Genomic DNA, 22,253 nt, shown 5'->3' with positions numbered 1-22,253 from the left:
GGCGTCATTTCAGAATGATTTTGGATACTCTCTCTGAGTCCTCCTGGGGTCGTGCGGGGTGATTTTTGGATGATTTTGGGACTCTATGGTTATTTTGTGGATAATTTTGGTATGACTTCGTGTACTCCGTCGGTGTCCTCCTGGAGTAGTTTCGGGATGATTTTAGATACTCTTTCGGGGGTTTCTGGCGTGATTTAAGGGTCATTTCGGGGTCGTTTAGGGGCTATTTTACGATGATTTCGGGGACTCTTTCGGCGTACAAAGGTTTACCGAATCCCCAAAGATGCTTATAACCATTAGTGAAACGTCGGGTGTAAGAGTAAAATAATTGTTTTATTTGCACTTGAACTGAAATTAGTTCGGAATCGGATCGCGTGTATCTTAAATAACATGCGCTCGTATTTTCTTTTGTTTTTTGAGGCAAGTGTCCAACCACGACCCGTTAGGCCAATTTTGACAGCGGCCTTAACGCCAGAGCATAGTGGGTCCTTCAAACAGTTTCTAGACTTTGATGTTTAAGATTGAAAACCAAAACAAAACAAACAAGTAAGGAAGGTTAAGTTCGGGTGTAACCGAACATTACATACTCAGTTGAGAGCTATGGTGACAACATAAGGGAAAATAACCATGTAGGAAAATGAACCGAGGGAAACCCTGGAATGTGTTTGTATGACATGTGTATCAAATGAAAGGCATTAAAGAGTATTTTATGAGGGAGTGGGCCATAGTTCTATAGGTGGACGCCATTTAGGGATATAGCCATAAAGGTGGATCAGGGTTGACTCTAGAATGCGTTTGTACGATATGGGTATCAAATGAATGGTATTAATGAGTATTTTAAAAGGGCGTGGACCTAAGTACTATAGATGGACGCCTTTTCGAGATATCGCCGTAAAGATGAACCAGGGGTGACTCTAGAATGCGTTTGTACGATATGGGTATCAAATGAAAGGTGTTAATGAGCATTTTAAAAGGGAGTAATCCTTAGTTCCATAGGTGGACGCCGTTTCGAGATATCGCCATAAAGGTGGACCAGGGGTGACCCTAGAATTTGTTTGCACAATATGGGCATCAAACGAAAGGTAATGAGTATTTTAAAAGGGAGTGGGCCTTAGTTCTATAGGTGGACGCCGTTTCGAGATATCGCCATAAAGGTGGGCCAGGGGTGACTCTAGAATTCGTTTGTGCAATATGGGTATCAAACGAAAGGAGTTAATGAGTATATTAAGAGGGAGTGGGCCTTAGTTCTATAGGTGCACGCATTTTCGAGGTATAGCAATAAAGGTGGACCAGGGGTGACTCTAGACTTTGTTTGTACGATATGGGTATAAAATGAAAGGTGTTAATGAGTATTTTTAAAAGGGAGTGGGCCTTCGTTTTATAGGTGTTCGCCTTTTCGAGATATCGCCATAAAGGTGGACCAGGGGTGACTTTAGAATTTGTTTGTATGATATGGGTATCAAATGAAAGGTGTTAATGATTATTTTAAAAGGGCGTGGGGCTTAGTTCTATAGGTGGACCCCTTTTCGAGATATCGCCATAAAGGTGGACCAGGGGTGACTCTAGAATTCGTTTGTGCAATATGGGTATCAAACGAAAGGAGTTAATGAGTATTTTAAGAGGGAGTGGGCCTTAGTTCTATAGGTGGACGCCGTTTCGAGATATCGCCATAAAGGTGGACTAGGGGTGACCCTAGAATTCGTTTGTGCAATATGGGTATCAAACGAAAGGAGTTAATGAGTATTTTAAGATGAAGTGGTCTTTCTGGACCAGGGGTGACTCTAGACTTTGTTTGTACGATATGGGTATCAAATGAAAGGTGTTAATAAGTATTTTTAAAAGGGAGTGGGCCTTCGTTCTATAGGTGTTCGCCTTTTCGAAATATCGCCATAAAGGTGGACCAGGGGTGACTCTAGAATGAGTTTGTACGATATGGGTATCAAATTAAAGGTATTAATGAGAGTTTTAAAAGGGAGTGGTGGTAGTTGTATATGTGAAGGCGTTTTCCAGATATCGACCAAAATGTGGACCAGGGTGACCCAGAACATCATCTGTTGGATACCGCTAATTTATTTATATATGTAATACCTGCCAAGATTTTAAGGGTTTTTTATTTCGCAGAACTTTTTCATTTTCTTCTACTTAATATGGTAGGTGTCACAACCATTTTATAAAGTTTTTTCTAAAGTTATATTTCGCGTCAATAAAACAATCCAATTACCTTACCATGTTTCATCCCTTTTTTCGTATTTGGTATAGAATTATGGCATTTTTTTCATTTTTCGTAATTTTCGATATGGAAAAAGTGGGCGTGGTCATAGTCGGATTTCGTTCATTTTTCATACCAAGATAAAGTGAGTTCAGATAAGTACGTGAACTGAGTTTAGTAAAGATATATCGATTTTTGCTCAAGTTATCGTGTTAACGGCCATGCGGAAGGACAGACGGACGACTGTGTATAAAAACTGGGCGTGGCATAAACCGATTTAGCCCATTTTCACAGAAAACAGTTAATGCCATAAAATCTATGCCCCTACCAAATTTCAAAAGGATTGGTTAATTTTTGTTCGACTTATGGCCTTAAAAGTATCCTAGACAAATTAAATGAAAAAGGACGGAGCCACGCCCATTTTTAAATTTTCTTTTATTTTTGTATTTTGTTGCACCATATCATTACTGGAGTTGAATCTTGACATAATTTACTTATATACTGTAAAGATATTAAATTTTTTGTTAAAATTTTACTTTTAAAAAAATTTTTTTTTTAAAGTGGGCGTGGTCCTTCTCCGATTTTGCTAATTTTTATTAAGCGTATATATAGTAATAAGAGTAACGTTTCTGCCAAATTTCATCATGATATCTTCAACGACTGCCAAATTACAGCTTGCAAAAGTTTTAAATTACCTTCTTTTAAAAGTGGGCTGTGCCACGCCCATTGTCCAAAATTTTACTAATTTTCTATTGTGCGTCATAAGTTCAACTCACCTACCAAGTTTCATCGCTTTATCTGTCTTTGGTAATGAATTATCGCACTTTTTCGGTTTTTAGAAATTTTCGATATCGAAAAAGTGGGCGTGGTTATAGTCCGATATCGTTCATTTTAAATAGCGATCTGAGATGAGTGCTCAGGAACCTACATACCAAATTTCATCAAGATACCTCAAAATTTACTCAAGTTATCGTGTTAACGGACGGACGGACGGACGGACATGGCTCAATCAAATTTTTTTTTCGATCCTGATTATTTTGATATATGGAAGTCTATATCTATCTCGATTCCTTTATATATGTACAATCAACCGTTATCCAATCAAACTTAATATACTCTGTGAGCTCTGCTCAACTGAGTATAAAAATTGTCACCATCGTAGCTCCCTGAAACTTTTTATATATTTAAAATTTTTATTAGGGCTAGTAATTTTTGTCGCTCGCTCACTTTGAATGTTTATCAGAACATTACTTGTTTTATTGTAAGCAGATGTAATTAAAAAATAAAAATTTTGAAAAAAATGCAAAGTTTAATCTTTTCATATAGTTTCATTACAAATATGATATCCAAAAAGAGCTACGCAGTTCGTCTTTAGTCCGTAGCTACATATATGCAAATTTTTTTTGTATGTTATATATAATTTTCGATTTTGTTATTTTATTGCATTTTCTGGACTGCAATGCTTTCATGCTGATCCTTAGATTTTTATAGCGTTTTATGAGTTTGAAATTTTTTATCGATTTCAATACATTTTTCTCAGATTCTAACAGTTTTAAAAATTTTATTCAATTTCAATACATTATTATTCATCGTTAATATTTATCGATATTTCAATATAAAATTGTTTAAAAAATGTTATCGATATCGTACATTTTTTAGATCCAAATCCTCGGTCTGCTTGTGATCTGACACCGTTTTACCATATGACATGCTGCTTTATAGAATTTTGTTGCCTAAAAAATTTTAAGATCGCGGGTTCGAATCGAGCTCAAGGCCTAACAATAATTTTTTATCATTATTATTGTTATGATACATTTTTTCTAAATTGAAAAAATTTTTAAATTAGAATAGAAGAAAGAAAAAAATGTAGACAACTGACAAAGCTCGTTGTATAGATCCATTTTGGGAACTGCTAAATTCCTTCATCGGCAACGTTTAGGCGCCGCTGCTATAACCATTCAGCCATCACAGCGGTTTTTTGTTTGTCTTCATTAATCCTACTTCTATTCTGGTTCGTGCCAATTGATATTCACAACACTGCGACATCTGTTGCAGAATGGATGTGAAAATTGGACTTTTATAGATCAAAATTTGTATCGACTACTGTCGACATTCCAACTCACTGTGCCTTTTATCGAAAGTCAAACGGATATGAACCAACTCACATTTAGAGTGTTACCCTCACGCCCACCAACCTCATTACCACCTCATGGATACACACACTCACACACATTTACTTAAACACAAAATGAACGAATGTCCTCTGTACAATTTGGTGGTTACTCAGCACATTCACGCGAGAATTTTTCTTCCAATTTCCACTGGAAGTAGCAATTTTGAGCTTGAAAAAATTGAGGATAGAAGCCACCACGATTATGTCAGCAACTTTATACAAAACTGACAAGAATAGCAATAAGAAGAAAGAAAAATAATACCAATATAAAGTTATCAACATTGTTTGTTTGTTTATTTGCATGTATGTATGTTGTTGTTGTAGTATTTTCATAGTCAGCGCTTATGTTTACCATTTTTCACCCTGAATTATCCAGTGCACTTGCACAGTGAGAGCACATCTAACCTAACCGTCCATCCGTTAAGATGGGTTTGCAGTGCATCAATTCGGTCAACGTGAATTGTTCGTTACGAGACGCACCTTTCAAATAATACGAGTACACATCTCACGTATATTCTGTGCTAAATCGGACGGTCGGTAGTTGAGTGTCGTCGGAACACTTTTTTTTTTGTGCTGGATGTGTGCTAAAAAGAACGGCGCCTTTTAACGATTTGTGTTTGTGAAAAATTTATTTGAAATATTTTCTATGAAATTTAAATTATAAAAATTCACATTCACTAGTGCATTTGTAGTAAAGAAAAAAGCTAGCGCAATGGATAATTAATAGCAATCAATATGGAGAGTGTGTAAATATTTTTAAACGACGAATGTTCGTTTTCATTGTTTTTAATCCAATGCTGTGCTTTGCTAATTCCAAAACAGCAGAATGGAACTTTTGAAGCTTATGATGTTTAAAAGTGACTTTCTGTGCTCCGTTGGTGGAAAATGTGATGATCGTGTGCCACCAATCAATTTAAGTCAATTGCCAGAATTTTTATTATGTAAGTGAAAGTGGCCATTGTGTGCGAAAAAATTGCTAAAAATAGTTTTTACTTAAAAAACCATAAAGATCATGATACAAGAAAACAAGGTAGTTCCACTTTGACATATTTTACATAAACTGTGTTAGTTGCTCAATGCTGGAAATGAATTTCCAGTTCAATCCCCATCGGGTTAGGGGGTCAGAATATACCCGCGGTAGGTATGCCTGTCGTAAGAGGCGGCTAAAATACCAGATTCAAGGGGTTGTGTAGCGCAACTCTTCAGGTTGCCAGCGCAATATATAGCTTATCCAAACCCAATTATCTACCTCACCTATCCGCGGCGAATCCTGTTTCACTAACAGACGAGGCTCTGGCGACCCCAAGCTCCTCATGGAATTTGAGGGTGGGGAGGGAAGGATGGCATGAAGGGTTAATGTGGCCATATAAATCGTTCCCGAGATGGTCGGGCTAGCACCTTAATGGTGCTGTGTTACCCGAGCGTACCGGATCTGTATCCGGCAAAGGACCATCACATCAATAACACTCCCCAAAGCCTTCGGGGAGTAACCTTATCGCTACAACAACAACAATAACAACAACATTGACAATTCAACAAAATTGCCCCCCTCCCCCCTCTTGGAGCACTGCGATTACGTCTTCTTTTTGCTCTGGGTACAACATATACTCCGCCTACTTGTTTATTTGGAGAACGGAAGTGTGCGAAGCAGCTTTTAATCCCGCGTCGATATACTACTGTTCTAATGCTGCAACCGGTTTGGTGCGTCCTCTGACTTCACTATACATGGGATTCAGGTCATGCCTTTGGAAGTTTGGAAAAACTCCATTTAACTATTGCTCGAGTTTATCAACTTGGAGAGTGTTAGCGGCTTATTGGGTTCTTTCCTCAACATTCTGAATTTTCTGTAGAATGTTTTTGGCCGTCAATATAAACTATTTTTAGATTTTTAATGAGCTCAAGGCCGGTTTTAAATAAAACAAATGAATATGTTTTTTTTTAATTTATTATCACTCGATATTTCGAACTCAGTCTTAATTACAAAAACATTTTCATTTGTCTTATTTAAAACCGGCCTTGAGCTCTTTGAGAATCTTAAAATAATTCTGAACTTTCTTCAGATCTCCAAATTTCCATAGATATCCACCCATAGGAGTACCTGCGATACAAAATCGGGAACTCGTCGCTTTGTTCATCTTCTTGGCGACAAAGGGAGCCGCAGCATTTTCTATGAGTAAGCCGAAGTTTCTTTTGTTTCCGCTATTTATTTTATCAATCACTTTGTGGTAGCAGCGCTCCTTACTGCGGTAGAGTACCCATTACTTCGCACGCGACCGTTAAATTACCGCGCAATTTAGGCCGCTCAGCAACATAGTAAGGCACTGTGGAGTTCGGCTGAACCATCACACCAGTGACAAGCTAGCTGCCCTAAGAATGGCTTAAGATCCAAAAGAAACTATGATGTATGTATGTTTAGGGTTGGGTCAAGTTTGAAGCAACCGTTATGCTGAACCGCATACAAACGATGAAGATACATATTTTCCGACAGATGCAGTTCAAGTATATCCATGGACTGGTCTTGAATTCAACACCGACAGAGCTTGTTGAACTTTAAAAAAATATACCAATAAAATCGAAAGAAAAAGACAAGTAGCACAGTTTATGTCAAATGGGGGCAGTGGCGTAGAAAAAAGGAAGTTGTCGTTAAACGACAAAAATACAAATATTTCTATTGACGTTTTCTAGCCGAGCTTTATCTTCTTAGTTTTGGTAAATACTAAGTTCGCCGAATAAATATTTTTTTACTCTTTTTATACAGTAAGCCACCACCGACTGAAAAGTTTTTATTTTATTTTTTAAGAGCTTGGGCAGAGAAAAACATGATCTGTAAAAGACTCTGAACATTTTCCGTGAAAAACTCCCATCCAGGGAGTTGAACCCAGGACCCTCGGTGTGGTAGGCGGAGCACGCTACCATCACGCTACGGCGTCCGTCAAATGGCACCATAGTCATAAGAACAAAGTAGTGAGTGCCATGAGCGTAAGTTTCTCTATAAAATAAGCAAGCTGATGCATTTCCATAATATTGACAATTCGCTGTTGAAATGACTAATTAAATCTGTTCTTTTAACAGCAAAATTAGTTAGATTGATTGAGAGTATTTTCATTTTTAGAGCATAGTGTTAACTTGAGACCAACAGCTTGGTTTTGTTGAAATTACTATACAAGTCCTCTTGGCAAAAAAAAAAACTCCGTTGAATTAATCATAATGCGATAAATTTCGTTGAAGAACTGTTAAATTAAGAACAACAACCCTGATTTGTTGAATTTACCATTTCGTTTCTTTCGGAGCATAGGTTATTCAACTGCAAGTATTTCTTCACTTCAATTTATAAAAAATCCATAGGGAAGATATTTATATGGAGGATTTACTCTTGGTTCCTTCTGAATGGAAACTTTTTTTGTCGTTTTTTGTTTCTAAATTACATGTTTAGGTAATGTTATCCATTTATCCATACACAATTTTTTTCAATTATTCCCTACAGATAAACGCCGCCGCACTCCTGCGGAATTTTATCGTTTTTCGCATGCCGCCGCCGAGTGATACGGCGCGGCGGCGGTGGCCTTTGAGTTTTCTCTTATTCTATAATCAAATTGCAAAATTTAACTCTTTTTAACCGTTCAAAAAATATATAAAAAACTAGCGCTATCCATACCAGCTCAACATCCAATGGATTTTGCATCACTGATGATCACTGAAGTTATTACAAAAAAAAAAACATAAGAAAAGTTAAATAATTTAAATACCCATTTTGCATAATCTTTTCAGAAAATGCATTAAAAGTGATAAATGCAAATAAAACGACTTAAGTCGCACAATTTTTTTTTTTCGAGTTATTAAAAAAACTAGTTGTTATTAAAAGATGAGAATTGTTTTACTAATTCATATATCCCGATTGGCAAGGAATGCAATCACTGCGGAATGCAATCAATGCACACCCATTGAATTACACTTTTGGATTGCAGCCTTTATTTCTTTTTTTGGAATAATGAATAATTTTTTTTAGTCATTCTTCCTTTTTGTTTCTCCGGAATAATTATTCCTTTTCGCAATCCTTATGTGGAATAATCAAAAAATTAAAAACATTCCTCAAGTGAATAATGGTATTATAGTGATATATTTTATATAAAGTGACCGTGAATCGATCTTTACAATCAAAAGAGCAAATCAATAAATTATAAGTCCCAGTTTTTCAGTGCCAACTTAAACTGCAGTTAGAAGAAAAGTTAGCTTTACTCTGTCAGTTTGGCCATTTATACGCTTTAAAGAAAATCTCTTAAAAAGCGCATTCAGTTGTAGTTGTTGGTGCTACAGAATTTTCGTCATCTCAGAAATGCAATACAATCTAATGAAGGCAATCCACACGGTGGGTTTTAAAAAATTTAAATTTTTCTGCCGACCACCCGGGAAATTTTTCTGTGGGCTTATTCTAGGCGGTGCCTAGTGTCAAACAAAGCCAACCGCGAAATCGCATATTCGGCGCTTTTTCTTTAGAGTCATTTGAACTTTTTAATTTTTGCAATTAAGCTTTCTACGCATTATTGATAGGGAAATCTATTTTAACGCAATAATAATCATGTTTATTTCCAAAAAATAATGCAAACATTTATTTCATGTAATGTTACATACAATGCAAACAGTTATTTTAAGCAAAATTTACAAAATAATGCATATTTTTGTTTGAAACCACAAAAGTTCGTTAATCAGCTTCTTCAATTTATTTGAATCACAAATAGCAACTATTATATTCGCAAACTGCTCTCAATAAACGACTAGGGTATTCTGGATGAGATATTTTAACACTGTACTTAACCCACGTCTTTTTAAAATCTGCATGCACAGATTCAAAAACTTGCTCTCGCCAAAAAGCGAGTCCTTTTCCATGTTTTGAACAAAAGTAAGGCACGTGATCAATTCCAGCATGAACTTTAGGTGTAATACTAATTTCCAAGTCCTCATAACTTGTTTTAAATTTATTAATATGCACTTTGAATTGCGGGTCTAGATTATGCGAAAAGCGAGAGTTAACTACCAGACCAATACCTTGAAAACACTGAACATATTTCATACATTTACGGCCATGTTTTTCTGAAACTCTTCTCAAAATATCTACATTTTTAAGCAATTTTTTGCAGCAATTGCCGTTAAAAGAAGACTGTCCGAAGTAAACTTCACGATCTACATGGCATTCTTTACCTCATTCATTGCTTTCTATTTCAAATTCTTTTAACGTGCTTTCATAAAGTTTATTTATAACGCCAAGTAAGAGATGAAGTTCCGGAGTTTTTTTACTTCTCATAAATATTTTTGCAATTTCTATGTCAAAATTTAAAAATCAAAGTTTAGCAAGAATATATCTTTATATAAGGAGACATTTTTCGCTGATTTTTGTCCATTTATATAAAGGAAGTGCTTAAGATTTTTGTATTTTATTTTTATTTTTATGTGTATTTTATCTTGTTTTTAGTGACATTCAAATTGAATTCAGTTGATATGGCAAGATCCAGGTATAAAATACGAAATATGTATGTACGCAAAAGATTGTGTAAATTCTTTCCTCAAAAGGGTTGCCACATATTAATCTCTTTTCGGATACAATTTCTCTACAGCAACTATCACCTAGGGCCGTCAAGCATCCGATTCTCGCCCGGAAACTACGGGTTTTAGGGAGGATCCTTCGGTCAACGTGTTTCGGACGATAACGCCCGGGTCCACCGGCGTGATCATTGAAAACTCAATACTTACACCTGCTAAGTAATTTGACGGTTTTTTTTTTCCAAGTAAAATATTTGAACCTTGATAGTTTACTTAAATCCTTTTTTAGTACAACACTCAACCGATCGTTCCTGCAATTTGAGATACTAAATGGGATTTTCGGTAGTTCTGAAGTTGAGAAATTTACCGGATTTCAAAGAGATTTAAATGCTCCATATAAATGATTCTCACCACATACTCAAGTTGAAGGCGTACGTATGAGAAATGTTTGAAAATTGCTTGGCCTTTAATTGAAACCCAATTGAGACTTATCTATTTCTCGAACCTTTGTAACTATAAAATGACGTCTGAGACGTTAATTTCGATTATCTTGCTTGAAACTCAAATCCCGGGAAATGGGATTTCTCGAAGTTGACGGTTCTTATGCCAAACAGTCTATTGGAGTGAATCACAATGATTATAGCCTTTCAAAACGTTGCGACTCCTGTTACAAATGTGAATATTCAGGCACACATATTTACCAAGTTGGGCTCTGGCTCCCCTCAAGGAGACTCAAAGTGGAAAAGCCTAAGCTTTCCCAAGACAGTCAGGCTAGTGGCCGGGTGTGCTAATACCCTAACGAAGGGGACAGTCATTCTGGTCAGGAAACTGAATTTCCGCGGTCAACTTATGACTATAATGCCTGGCAAAACATTTTGGACTGATCATATATGTGACCTGGAATCATAAAAGGGACCTATTGTGCGAAAATACCGTTCTTCGGTTTTTGAGTGTTTCTTATAGGAAATTTAACACTCTTTCAAATGGAACAAACCGCCAAATCGGACCACAAATACCATTTTTTGAAATATTTCCATCCATGCGCCACCTATCGGAGACTTTTTTTCTTATTATTGCATTGTGATCGGGTTCTGAACTATATTCCAAGTTTCCAGCCTTTAGCTTATCGGGAAGTTACTTAAATTTGAATTACAAAATTCGTTCACAACGGCCGGCCGCTACACAGAGTCAAGCTAAAGAAAAACTTTAAACGCGTTTTTCTCGAAAACTTGTTTTCGCTCAATAGGTCCCTTCATGATTCCAGGTCACATATGTAAAAATTAACATCTTACAATTTAAAATGAGCTTTGGGATCTGCGAGGATTCCTCTACCCACTCTTATTTATGTTTATTGTCTGGTACACTAATGGAAAATTTTACACAAAAGGAAGTTCAGCGCCAAACTGCAAAATTGAAATTATGTAGAGTTGCCGTGGGTTATACGATTTTCACCCGAGACTTATGCAATGGACTTAGACAGTTTATGATTTCGAGGGCGGCATTTCTGGCCGAACAGCTATTCCCTATTCTTTTAAGGTGTTTATCGGGTGATTTGCTTAATCTCTTGTAGAAGGCATGAAGTTAAAGCCGCAGTCCTATAGAGTTTGTGCTGGCATACGGTACGCACGGTGTGAGGGGCCAGGTCCTCATGATGCTGTTTCACTTGAATGCTTGTGCGGAAAAAAGGGGAGTGCTGCGGTAGCGACTGGTGCCCGGTAGTGCTCCCGCTAAAACTTCAGATATTGTAGCTCTTAAAAACAGCCTTGAAAGCGCCCTTTGGCGTGATCAACAACGAGAATTTTGCCTGAGTATGGTGAGTATAAAAAGACTATTAATAGTGGTCATAGGTCGCATTTGAGCGTAAGGAGCAAGGAGCCATAAATAATTTAGGGAAATCGTGTATTAGGGGTTAGCCCAGAATACCTCCTTCGTTGAAACCGCGATTTGCACGAGGCAAATAGACAAGGATGTGGTCGTTTTAAGTATTTCATCTTTTCGACAGGCGCTGCAGTTCAGCATCTAGGGTTCGAAGCCTCCCTTAAGTAAGTGCATGAGGGACAGTCCCTCCGCAGGCAACCTTGGTTGGCAACTTTTGAATAATCCGCGAGAAATTCAGCCGCGTTACATTGAAATGTCAGTAGTGGGAGGTTCGAAATGGCGCAACGTCCGTTTTGCTGCATACACATAAACAAAATATCTCCTAATGTTAAATTTTTTTTTAATAATAAAAGAAAAATATTTACAAATCCTACGCCACCACCGCCAATAAAGTGATTGGCTTAAACCTCTAATAAGAATACCCTGCTGAAAATAAGAACAAAAACTCGAATGCACCATGAAATGTTCATCATACGCCCAGTGGTCCTCATGTAAACGCCCCGTGGCCTAAATACATCTCACAATGTCCAAACAAAAACGTAGCACTTCCAGTTTTTGAAAAAAATTTGTTTTTAATGCAGATTCTTTCTACTTGCCGATTTCTATCGAAACTGGGTAAAAGTAAACCCCCCCACTTAGCTTAGGCCCGATTTTTCAGTGCTAGTTTAAGCTACACTTAAAGTTGACTGCCACTTAAGCTGAGATAAGCAACAAAATTTTATGTTTGTGTGGCAGTCAGCTTTAACTGGAGTTTAAACTTGCATGAAAAATCTGGCATTAGCAAGCAGTATAATGACAAAGTCTATAGTACGATCATTCCATGGAAAATCGTTAACTTTCGCGGATTTTCGTTGGCTCCAGTTGTTAATTTTCAATGTCAATATATTTTAAATATAGCACGCCACAATGTACCAAGGGGGAAGAATTTGAAATTATCAGCTTGAGAAAAGACGAAAACGATATATAAATGGTATAGAAAAAAAAGGAAAAACAAATTTTAAATAAAATAGTTCTCAGGAACTTCCTAGCAACCAATTTTGTGTACCTTTCATGATAATGAAATGATATATAAACTTTGTCCCGAATCTCACAATTTTAAGTCCTTAAAAGAAAATAGATAGACCCACCAATAAGTATACCGAAATGATCAGGATGAAGAGCTGGGTTGATTTAGCCATGTCTGTCTGTTTGTATGCAAACTAATCCCTCAATTTTAGAGATATCTTGCCAAAATTTGGTGAGCGGGTATATTTATTTATCCGATTAGACATTTGTCTGAATCGGCCGGATCGGACCACTATAGCGTATATCCCCCATACAAGCGACTTGTCAGAAAAGGGGATTTATACCATATCTTCCTTTATCAGAAATGTATGAAATCGGTCGTACATATCGCTGTCTGAGAAAATCATAAAGATCGGTGGTATATATATTATATAAACTGTAATTTCTGCCCCCTTTTTAACGGCTATAAGCTTCAAATTTCATCAAATACTTACCTTAATGTCATATATTGGTCATAGCTATTTCATGCAGACCACAAAAAACGTGAAACTTTGCATCCTCACACAAAGTACTTACCTATTTTTTATTTTTTATTTATCTTAAAAATCGTATAGGTATATACATCGGTTCACTATATATTTCATATCTTATACAAACGATTATTTTGATATTACGAATGGGAAAAGATTATTGTTCAGTGCCATTCATGAAAGGTATGAAATCTTCGGCACAGCCGAATACAGCTTTTAATTAGCTGAAAAATTCACAAAGTAGACTAAGCCTGTACATTGAATATGTATGTGAATATGCGTAAACTGGAGTAAATTTCCATGTATAAATATTGCTTTAGATAACCACTGCCTAAATTTTTCTATTGCAAGGCAGATGAGAAACTTTCCATGGCAGTAACACACTCGAAATCACTGCGGAGGAGCGACACCGCTTAGAAACAGTTTTCTAATTGTTTCTAAGTTTTTGATTTGGCTTTGCCCGGGACTTTATGTGAACTCAAGTACAATCTCTTAAGTCTCTGTAGAACAATCTTAACTGCGACCCTTGTGCAACATCCCTATATCGTCTCCAATCGCGATAAAAATTTATATGTTATATTTTTGGCCTATGTATTACCATCTGAAGAAATGAGATTGGAGAAAAATCGTTTATTTGATATATAAGGACCACTTTAATGTACATATACTTTTCTTCTTGAATTAATTTTGAATACAAATTTGTTTCGATTCAGAACCCGTATCCTATCGCAATTTCACTCAAACGATAAATAAGAAACTGTCAAAAGGTTCGTAAAAATTATAACAAGTTATGGATCTAATTAGGATCCATTTCACATACGAATTACCCTAATCCGATGAACCATTCCAGAGCTATTGCGATCGAAAAAATTTACTTCGATCAAAATTCGTATAAGACGATGCAGGCCCAGTTTTGAATATTTTTTTTAGCTGTCAATTTGTTAGTGTAATGTTATATTAGATATGTATAATAGGGTGTGTCCATTTGTATGGACGAAAATTAACAGATATCGCGCCATCGATTTTTCAATAGGATTTGGCCTCAGGATCAAAAGTTCCACTACGCATATCCAAAAAAATAATTTTCGAGCATGCGAAATATTTTTTGGGTTTTGGGGGTGTTTTGGTCGAAAAATTTACACTTTCGCCATTTTTTTAAGGGTTTTTCCAACATACATGCATTCATTTCTAAGGCTCCAAATCATTTTTTTATGTATTTATTAAAAATTCGTGGTGAAAATGTTTTACATTTTTTTTTTTCAAATAATGTGTAGTGAAAATGAAATTTCGCAATTTCGAATTTTATTCTTTTGCGTATGCGTAGTGGAACTTTTTTTCCTGAGCCCAAATCCTATCGAAAAATCGATGGCGCGATATCGGTTACTAAATCGACTCACCCTAATGTATATATACAAGCAGGGTCCAAAGAAATTATACACACGTGGAAAGTAACAATAAGTAACATTAAGTTCAAAATAGAATAATCAAACCTTTTTTTATCTCTTTTCAGCAACTATTCCTAAATGCGGAGGCTGTCATGAACTTATATTAGACCGATTTATATTAAAAGTATTAGAGCGAACGTGGCATGCGAAGTGTTTACAATGCAGCGAATGCCACGCCCAGCTCAATGATAAGTGCTTCGCGCGAAATGGTCAACTTTTTTGTAAAGAAGACTTTTTTAAGTAAGTTAAGCTACAAAATTAATAAATTCATAGTAATAGATATAAATATACATATTTACTAGAACATAAGCATGTGGCTGTGGTCAAGTTAGGTTGATAGGGAAATTACCCAGACTTCTGCCAGATGAGGGCGTATCTATCAGAACAGATATGCTCTACTTAGCCTCTTTTGAACTACTTGCTTATATGATTTTGTCGTTGTAGCCACAAAATCACTCCTCGATCCTTAGGGGAGTGTTGCAGATCTGAGTAGTCCGTAGGAACGAATTTGTTGGACCCCTCGAATCTTCCGGTTTGTGGATGTCTGTCGCTTGTTAGGATAGGCGCGCCTAAGCCCGCAATATTATTCTAAGTCCCTTGTATGGATAAGTTATTTAAACCTGCTCCAGTTTTGGTAAATATATGACTCATAGATAGTAGCATTAAAGCCATCAACATCATTGCCATGCCGCTCAGTGTAAAACACTCAAAGTCGCTGTATCTTCCAAACTATGTCAAAGAATGTTAAAAGATGGTAAAAGGGTAGGAGAAACCTTTCAACATAAGTGCAAGCTATTATCAAGCCTTTAGAATTTCTATCATATAGATAGGGCAATATGTAATTTTGGAAAAGTGGGCGGTACTATGCCCCTTCTGGAGAAATGCATGCATGAAAGGCATGAAGAGTAGGAAGAAGAAAAAGAGAATAAAAGTATGGAGGGTTTTGGAAGACGAAAAGCAAGAAGAAGCGGAAAAGAGGAAAGTAAATAAACGAGAAAAGATGGTGGAGTGGGAGGAGTCGTAAAGAAAGGGGTTAAGAAAGATTAAGGGCTGTTTAGTGAAAGGTTAAGGGCTGCTTAGTGAAAGAGAGACAGAGGTGGCCGAAACGAAAAATAGAGACGGAAATCTACACAGAAGCGGAAGATGCAGTTGGAGAAAAATCAGACGAGTTAAGTTTAACACAAGAGCAATCGTTTTGATCAAATACAATAATAACATAAACTCTCTTTTTACTGAGAAGCATTTCAATGTAGAAACACACTTGAAGGGCTTGCCAAATCAAACACTAAAAACGACGCAGTTTAGAAAAATATTTATACTTTAACGAATTTTGGGAAATTCCACTTATTTGTAACCCTCAGCTAACGTTCGAATAGCTAAATTGTTGAATAAATAACTCCAATATTCAACAATGCAAAATGATCTTTATTAGACTACTTTGAGATTACTTCACAATAACACTTATACTTCACAACCAATAGCGTGCTTAAATCAAAACTGATTTGTCATTCCTTGCGCTGCTTTTATACTCTCTGTTGCCTTGTCCGCATATTTCTCCAAAGGTCGAGACGTTTCTCCTTCTAGAATCTCCTGCTTGGTTACCAGCTATATGAGTGTGTATTTGTAGTTTATAGCTTCTCGCATAGCCATATGCGTGTGTATGCGTGAGTGACTACTTCAACTGATGACCACATGTGTGTGTGTAAAATATCTTTTCGTTGCCTTGTATGTATGTGTGTAAATGATGATTGATTTGTTTGCGTACATACAAGTGGTTGCTTAGTATCAGCTTAGTGATGCTAGTATCACTTAGTGATGCTAATATTCGTCACAATACTTATTTTGTAATAAGTCAGAATATTAATAAATATTTATTGAAATTGAAATAAAAAATAAGTAGCACTAATTATAACTTTCTGCCATTCCAATGTTCGGGCCTACTAGACGTTATGGAACAAAGTGTTCCGCATGTGATATGGGCATTCCGCCAACGCAAGTCGTACGAAGAGCGCAAGATAATGTCTACCACTTACAATGTTTTCTATGTACAATATGCTCGCGAACACTAAACACGGGAGATGAATTCTATCTTATGGAAGATAGAAAGCTAATATGTAAACGAGATTATGAAGATGCGAAGGCGAAAGGTGGGTTTGTGTGTGTGTGTATTAGTGTGATTTAATAATCGAAATAAAAATAATAATAATTAATTTAAGTTGAAAATATTTGTCACTTTTTCTTTACTCTTGTATAGGATTGTATTTGGATGGTTCATTGGATGGCGATCAGCCAAATAAACGACCGCGCACAACAATTACAGCAAAACAATTAGAAACATTAAAAACTGCCTACAATAATAGTCCTAAGCCTGCACGACATGTACGAGAACAATTATCACAAGATACTGGGCTGGATATGCGAGTGGTACAAGTTTGGTTTCAAAATAGGTAAGTTGAGGACAAAGAAAATTGTGAGTCTGCCTTAAAAGTTTCGCTACCCACAATGAATAAAATACCGCATATTAACTCTAACTAGGTCCCTACTAGAGAAGTGATAATATCCTAACCGATTCTTTAACCTCGGTCATACACTGCGCATTTGAAGCGGAAGGTAAGGTTAGCTTAGGTTGACAGTAGACGAAGACATTTCTGTAATAATTCTAATCCTCTACGAAACCATCGAAAAAACATGCTTTCAGAAATCTGAGTCATTTTCTCTGCAGCCCTAGACATAGGCAGAGAAAGTGATTGATCGACGCCTTTATACGCCTGCATACTTCTTTAGTTTGAGAAGGGCGCTTGTTTTTTGCTATTTAAACATGACCATGGGGAACTGGAGACCTCGCAATCATTCCCCTTGGAGCGTAGGAAGTTCATACCCGTAGCAATTTATTACTTTCCTTCGGAAAGCAGAAAACCTTGCCAAGGGACCCAAATAGAGGTAGATATTGAGGTTTGTCAAATTAGCCAATAGGACCGCCTAGATGTCAATAAATATACAGCTTAGACCTCGATCGTAGGAGATAAGGGCTGTTATAGGAAAATCATTGGATTCCATAATCAGCTGCAATCAACGGTTCACCTGACAGGCGCTTACTTAATCAAGGAAGGGAGGGGGGTTTTCTGCAAGAAGCTCTATGTACGTTCAAGTTGCCTGATCCTGTATCGCATCCAAGCGGAAGTTTCCACAACCAAAGATGCGGAGGATGATATGCTGTCGAGTGCTACAAGGATGATAGAATTCAACATTTAATCTTATATTTCAACCGCGACAGGGTCGCTTGCGATTGTGTGGAACTATTTTAAGATTAAGATTATATGGGTTCCGTACAACAGCTGTATTCCGGGCAACTTTTACGCGAATCTCTTACAATCTTATGTACAATTAAAATGGATGTAGTATAGTTGAAAATTTCTTTGATTTCAAAGACTATTTCCAGAAAAATTCTTGAATCGAGCAAAAATCTAATCTCTAAATCGCAATTCACTGGCCGAAAACCTTTGAGGCGGCATTAAAGCCTTTTCCAGAATTTGGTTCCTTTGTCATATTTATTCTTATTTACTCTTATGAATACTGTTCCACTTATTTTAATACAATTTTTTTATTCAAAATTCCCTACATAGGAGAGCGAAGGAGAAACGACTGAAGAAGGATGCTGGCCGAACGCGCTGGAGTCAATATTTTAGATCAATGAAAGGAAGCTGCTCTCCGCGAACGGAGAAATTCCTTGACAAGGATGAGTTAAAAATAGACTACGACAGCTTTAGTCACCACGGTTAGTACAATATATAAAATTTTCTAACAAAATTTGGGAGGCTCGAAATTCATTTCAGACCTATGGTCCCATGGACAATATTACTCAGTATGACCCATAGCTTCAGAAATTGGATGTGCACCTGAAGTTTTTTTCCCCATTTTTCCCCATATAATTTGACCGACCCTACTATACATATATAAAAAAGTATCGCTTCTTGATATACATTTATTTCCTAGCTGAATCCTTTATTAATAGTTTACACGATATTTAAATTTTTTCACTTCTTTTTACAGATTTAAGTAACGATAGCTACAGTACGGTCAATCTAGGCTTAGACGAAGGTGCTTCACCACACAGTATAAGAGGATCATATTTGCACGGTAGTTCTAGTCCACCGCAGTATCCTACAAGTCGATCACCACCACCTGTGGGGCATAATCACTCTTTTGGTTCATATCCTGATAATATCGTTTATACAAATATAGGTAAGACTAAGCGCACACTTTCGTAATTAAAGCCTCAATCTTAATTAACACACAAACTACCTACAAAATTGTGAAACTTGTCCTAAAATAAGAACGTGACTAGTTAGTACGAAATAAAATAGGAAGGATGCGGGAATACTACTAAAATAATAACGAAAACAACCCCTAAAATTTTCGGAGATGGTCTCGAAATGATCCATCAATAGTCCCCAAATAGAAGCGTACTTATACGAAAAAAAAACCCCGAAGTGGTCTCGAAAACAATTCAAAAATTTTCCATCCAGAAATGGCACATCCTCAAATGATCAAAAACAAACCCAAAATATTAAATAAAAAGTCCCTAAATGATACGGAGATGGTCCCAACATGCTTCAAAAACAAAGAAAAAGTTTGGAGAATGAAACAGAAACTATTTTTGAAAAACGAAACCAAAATAGAGACTGCAGTTGATTTCTAAAAACTACACCAAAAATTAAACCGAAGCCACTACGGTGACTTTTTTAATGGCATTCGCCATCGTTATATAGCGAATCGTTAAATATGACGATTTCGATTTTCAATAACAATTTTTTATCCATTTTCATTAATCTAGAAACAGTTTTTGTCGCTAAATAGTAGCAGAGCATTTAAATTTGTTTAACGGCATTGGCACAGCCATTATCGCAGTGAAAAATCGTTAATTGAAATTTCGGCAAGTCGCATCGTTAAAAGTTAATGAATTCGTCTAACGGGCCTATATTGTCACGGATCGACAACCAATTTCACTCAAACGGTATATATGAATCTATCAACCTATCTATAAAAATTATAATACATTGTAGACCTATATACAGAGTACACCTGCAGCGCTATTCACTAAAGTTTTAAACAACATTTGACAGCGGTAAATTAGATTTACAAAGCTGCTATTCAGTAACGTTTATCAACTCTAAACTTGTAAAATAAGCCCGGCTGTTATGGTTGTCGATTTGACAATTGACAATTTGTCGTAGTCTTTGTTGATGACGTTAAGCTTTCGAGAAAGATGGTAAAATTTATTTACTGACTTAAATACACAAATCATATATATTATTTCTAATTGCTGTTTTCATGTACGGGTGCCTTTTTCGCTCTAATTTGGAATCCAAATCTATAAATAAAGTTTTGTTTGTAAGGGTGGAGATTTGGGCTATTAGCGAGCTTTGGGCAATTTTGGCCGTAGAGCTTTTGTTTAGCTATATTTTATTAAAATAATTTGTTAAAAATAAACGATTGTGAGCACACAAAGAAATCTGTTTGTACTATGGCGCTATTGTGAATATTTTCACTGCATTACCGACAGTTGCTACCATACGCCAACTGCAAGTTTTAATTGATTGATAGAACAGCTGAATTCTGTTGATATTTGATAAGAGACTTTTATATTGGTTGCGCAAGATGCGCACGGGTTGGGGTCGTTATTATTATTTTAAATTTTTCTTTTCATTTCGTAAGTCAAAATTTAAGTATTTTTATTTTTATTATTATTATTAATTTTCTTTATCAAATCATTTGATGCATGCAGAACGCATCTCGTAAGGCGTTTATATAAAGAAAAGGAATAATAAAAAAGGAAAATAGTTGCTTACAAATAAGAATACTTCAATTTCGACTTACCAGGGGGAAAAGAAAAAAATTTCTTGCGCGCTTTCTTATGAACTGAAGACCACACTTAAGCCCGAAATGGAACTAAACAAAAAACAAAATTTAAGAATGAAACTAAAACATTAACCCAAACACTGTTGACCAGTTTAATTTCAAATCTGGAATTCTGAAGAACCTTCATGAAGTAAAAAATTTATTAATGTTTTATTTACTGTATACTTACAGATCATCATAGTACATCATCGAATAATGTGTCAGCGTCGAAAGCGCATCGAGTACATGGTAGTACTGTATCGGATTTGAGCAATGATTCAAGTCCAGATCACGGCTATCCAGACTTTCCACCAAGTCCTGACTCATGGCTGGGCGACTCAGGGAATACAACATCGAATCCGAACTCACAAACACCGGGCGTTCATTACTGATACTCGTACGCGACACGGATATTGCTTAAATATTTGCAAATGCGCAATTATTCATATTGGCGCGCCAAACAAAGCGATCATCAATTTAAATTCTCACATGAAATCCTATAGCATTAAATATTTACTACGAGTAATTAACAATTGCTATACAAAATTAAATATTTGAGCAAATGTGTAGACATTAAAACTTTCAAAATATTTTGCGGCAAATTTAAAATTAAGTATTTATTTGTTAGCAAACAAAAGTTTTTGAACTTATGTCGACATTTTTGTATTGTATGTAAGTAATGTATTATAATTAAGGAGACAAAAACAAAAAAAAAATTATTGCTCAAAAAGCCGTAACTAAGTTTTGTTTAAAAACCAAAAACAAAAAAAAAATCAATTAATATTACGCAATTTATTTATTCTTGATGAAAACTCAAGTGATTTCCATTTATTTAAAATATTTCAAGGAAAATGTGTTACAATTTGTTCGAAACAATAAAAAATAATATATAAAGAATTACATGTAAATATTGTAAATATATATTTAAGTAAATAAACATTAGGTATTCGTGTAAAATAGAAAGCATTTAAACATATTGAGACATATAGACAAATTATTTATTAAACATATGCTTTATACAAAAAAAAACCAAACTAGTAAATATCATTTACGAAAAAAAGATGTCATGTTTATATCTACATGATTACCTAAAAACTATTTGACACACAACAAAATAAAACTTGTTAAAAATAATTCCATTTAATTTTTTTGTTTACTTGTTTGGTTTCAAAATGGGATACACATTTTTTTCCTGTGTAGTAAATTAAGAACGGATAATAGAAATATGCCGGGAAATATTTGAAACGCTCAGCTTGTAAGGATTTCATAATTAGGAGAGACGTTTGTCTGCACCCTGCTTAACGTGAGTAGCTGCCATCATATGGCGGAACCTCACGGTGTCAAACACATAACGGATCTGCCAAACATTTCCGTGCACAATCCTTGGCACCAAACTAGCTTGCAATCGGGTGTAAAATCACAAGGTCTTACCTTGGTAAGATACGAGGTCTATCTAGAACCTTTTCCATTTTATGAATAATGGCATAATTCGCTGCATCATCATATTCTGACCTTTACAATTACAGAATAAAGGAATATGAACAATCTTTTCTGAGCACCAGGAGTAACAACCGAAATTG

General features: G+C 35.9%; 1 protein-coding gene across 3 annotated transcripts in view; it reads left to right on the top strand.

Moving 5' to 3' along the window:
* Lim3 (Lim3 homeobox protein) overlaps positions 1-21,640 on the top strand; it is a 110,013-nt gene extending 88,373 nt beyond the window's left edge. For 2 of the 3 annotated variants that reach the window (XM_067769320.1, XM_067769321.1), the window contains exons 3-8: positions 14,841-15,015; positions 16,720-16,922; positions 17,030-17,222; positions 18,399-18,550; positions 18,826-19,017; positions 20,866-21,640. In XM_067769320.1, the coding sequence (XP_067625421.1) occupies positions 14,841-15,015; positions 16,720-16,922; positions 17,030-17,222; positions 18,399-18,550; positions 18,826-19,017; positions 20,866-21,065 (1,115 nt within the window). In that variant the 3' untranslated portion in view covers positions 21,066-21,640. Of the gene's footprint in view, positions 1-4,869; positions 5,324-14,840; positions 15,016-16,719; positions 16,923-17,029; positions 17,223-18,398; positions 18,551-18,825; positions 19,018-20,865 lie in introns of those variants that run through there. The other variant, XM_067769322.1, reaches the window with a different exon arrangement.
* Positions 21,641-22,253: the final 613 nt, after the last annotated feature.

This window comes from Eurosta solidaginis, chromosome 2, assembly GCF_040869045.1.
Source record: "Eurosta solidaginis isolate ZX-2024a chromosome 2, ASM4086904v1, whole genome shotgun sequence".
Classification (NCBI taxonomy): Eukaryota; Metazoa; Arthropoda; class Insecta; order Diptera; family Tephritidae; genus Eurosta; species Eurosta solidaginis.
The sequence above is the reverse complement of the archived record's forward strand: the minus strand, read 5'-3'. Positions and strand labels throughout refer to the sequence as shown.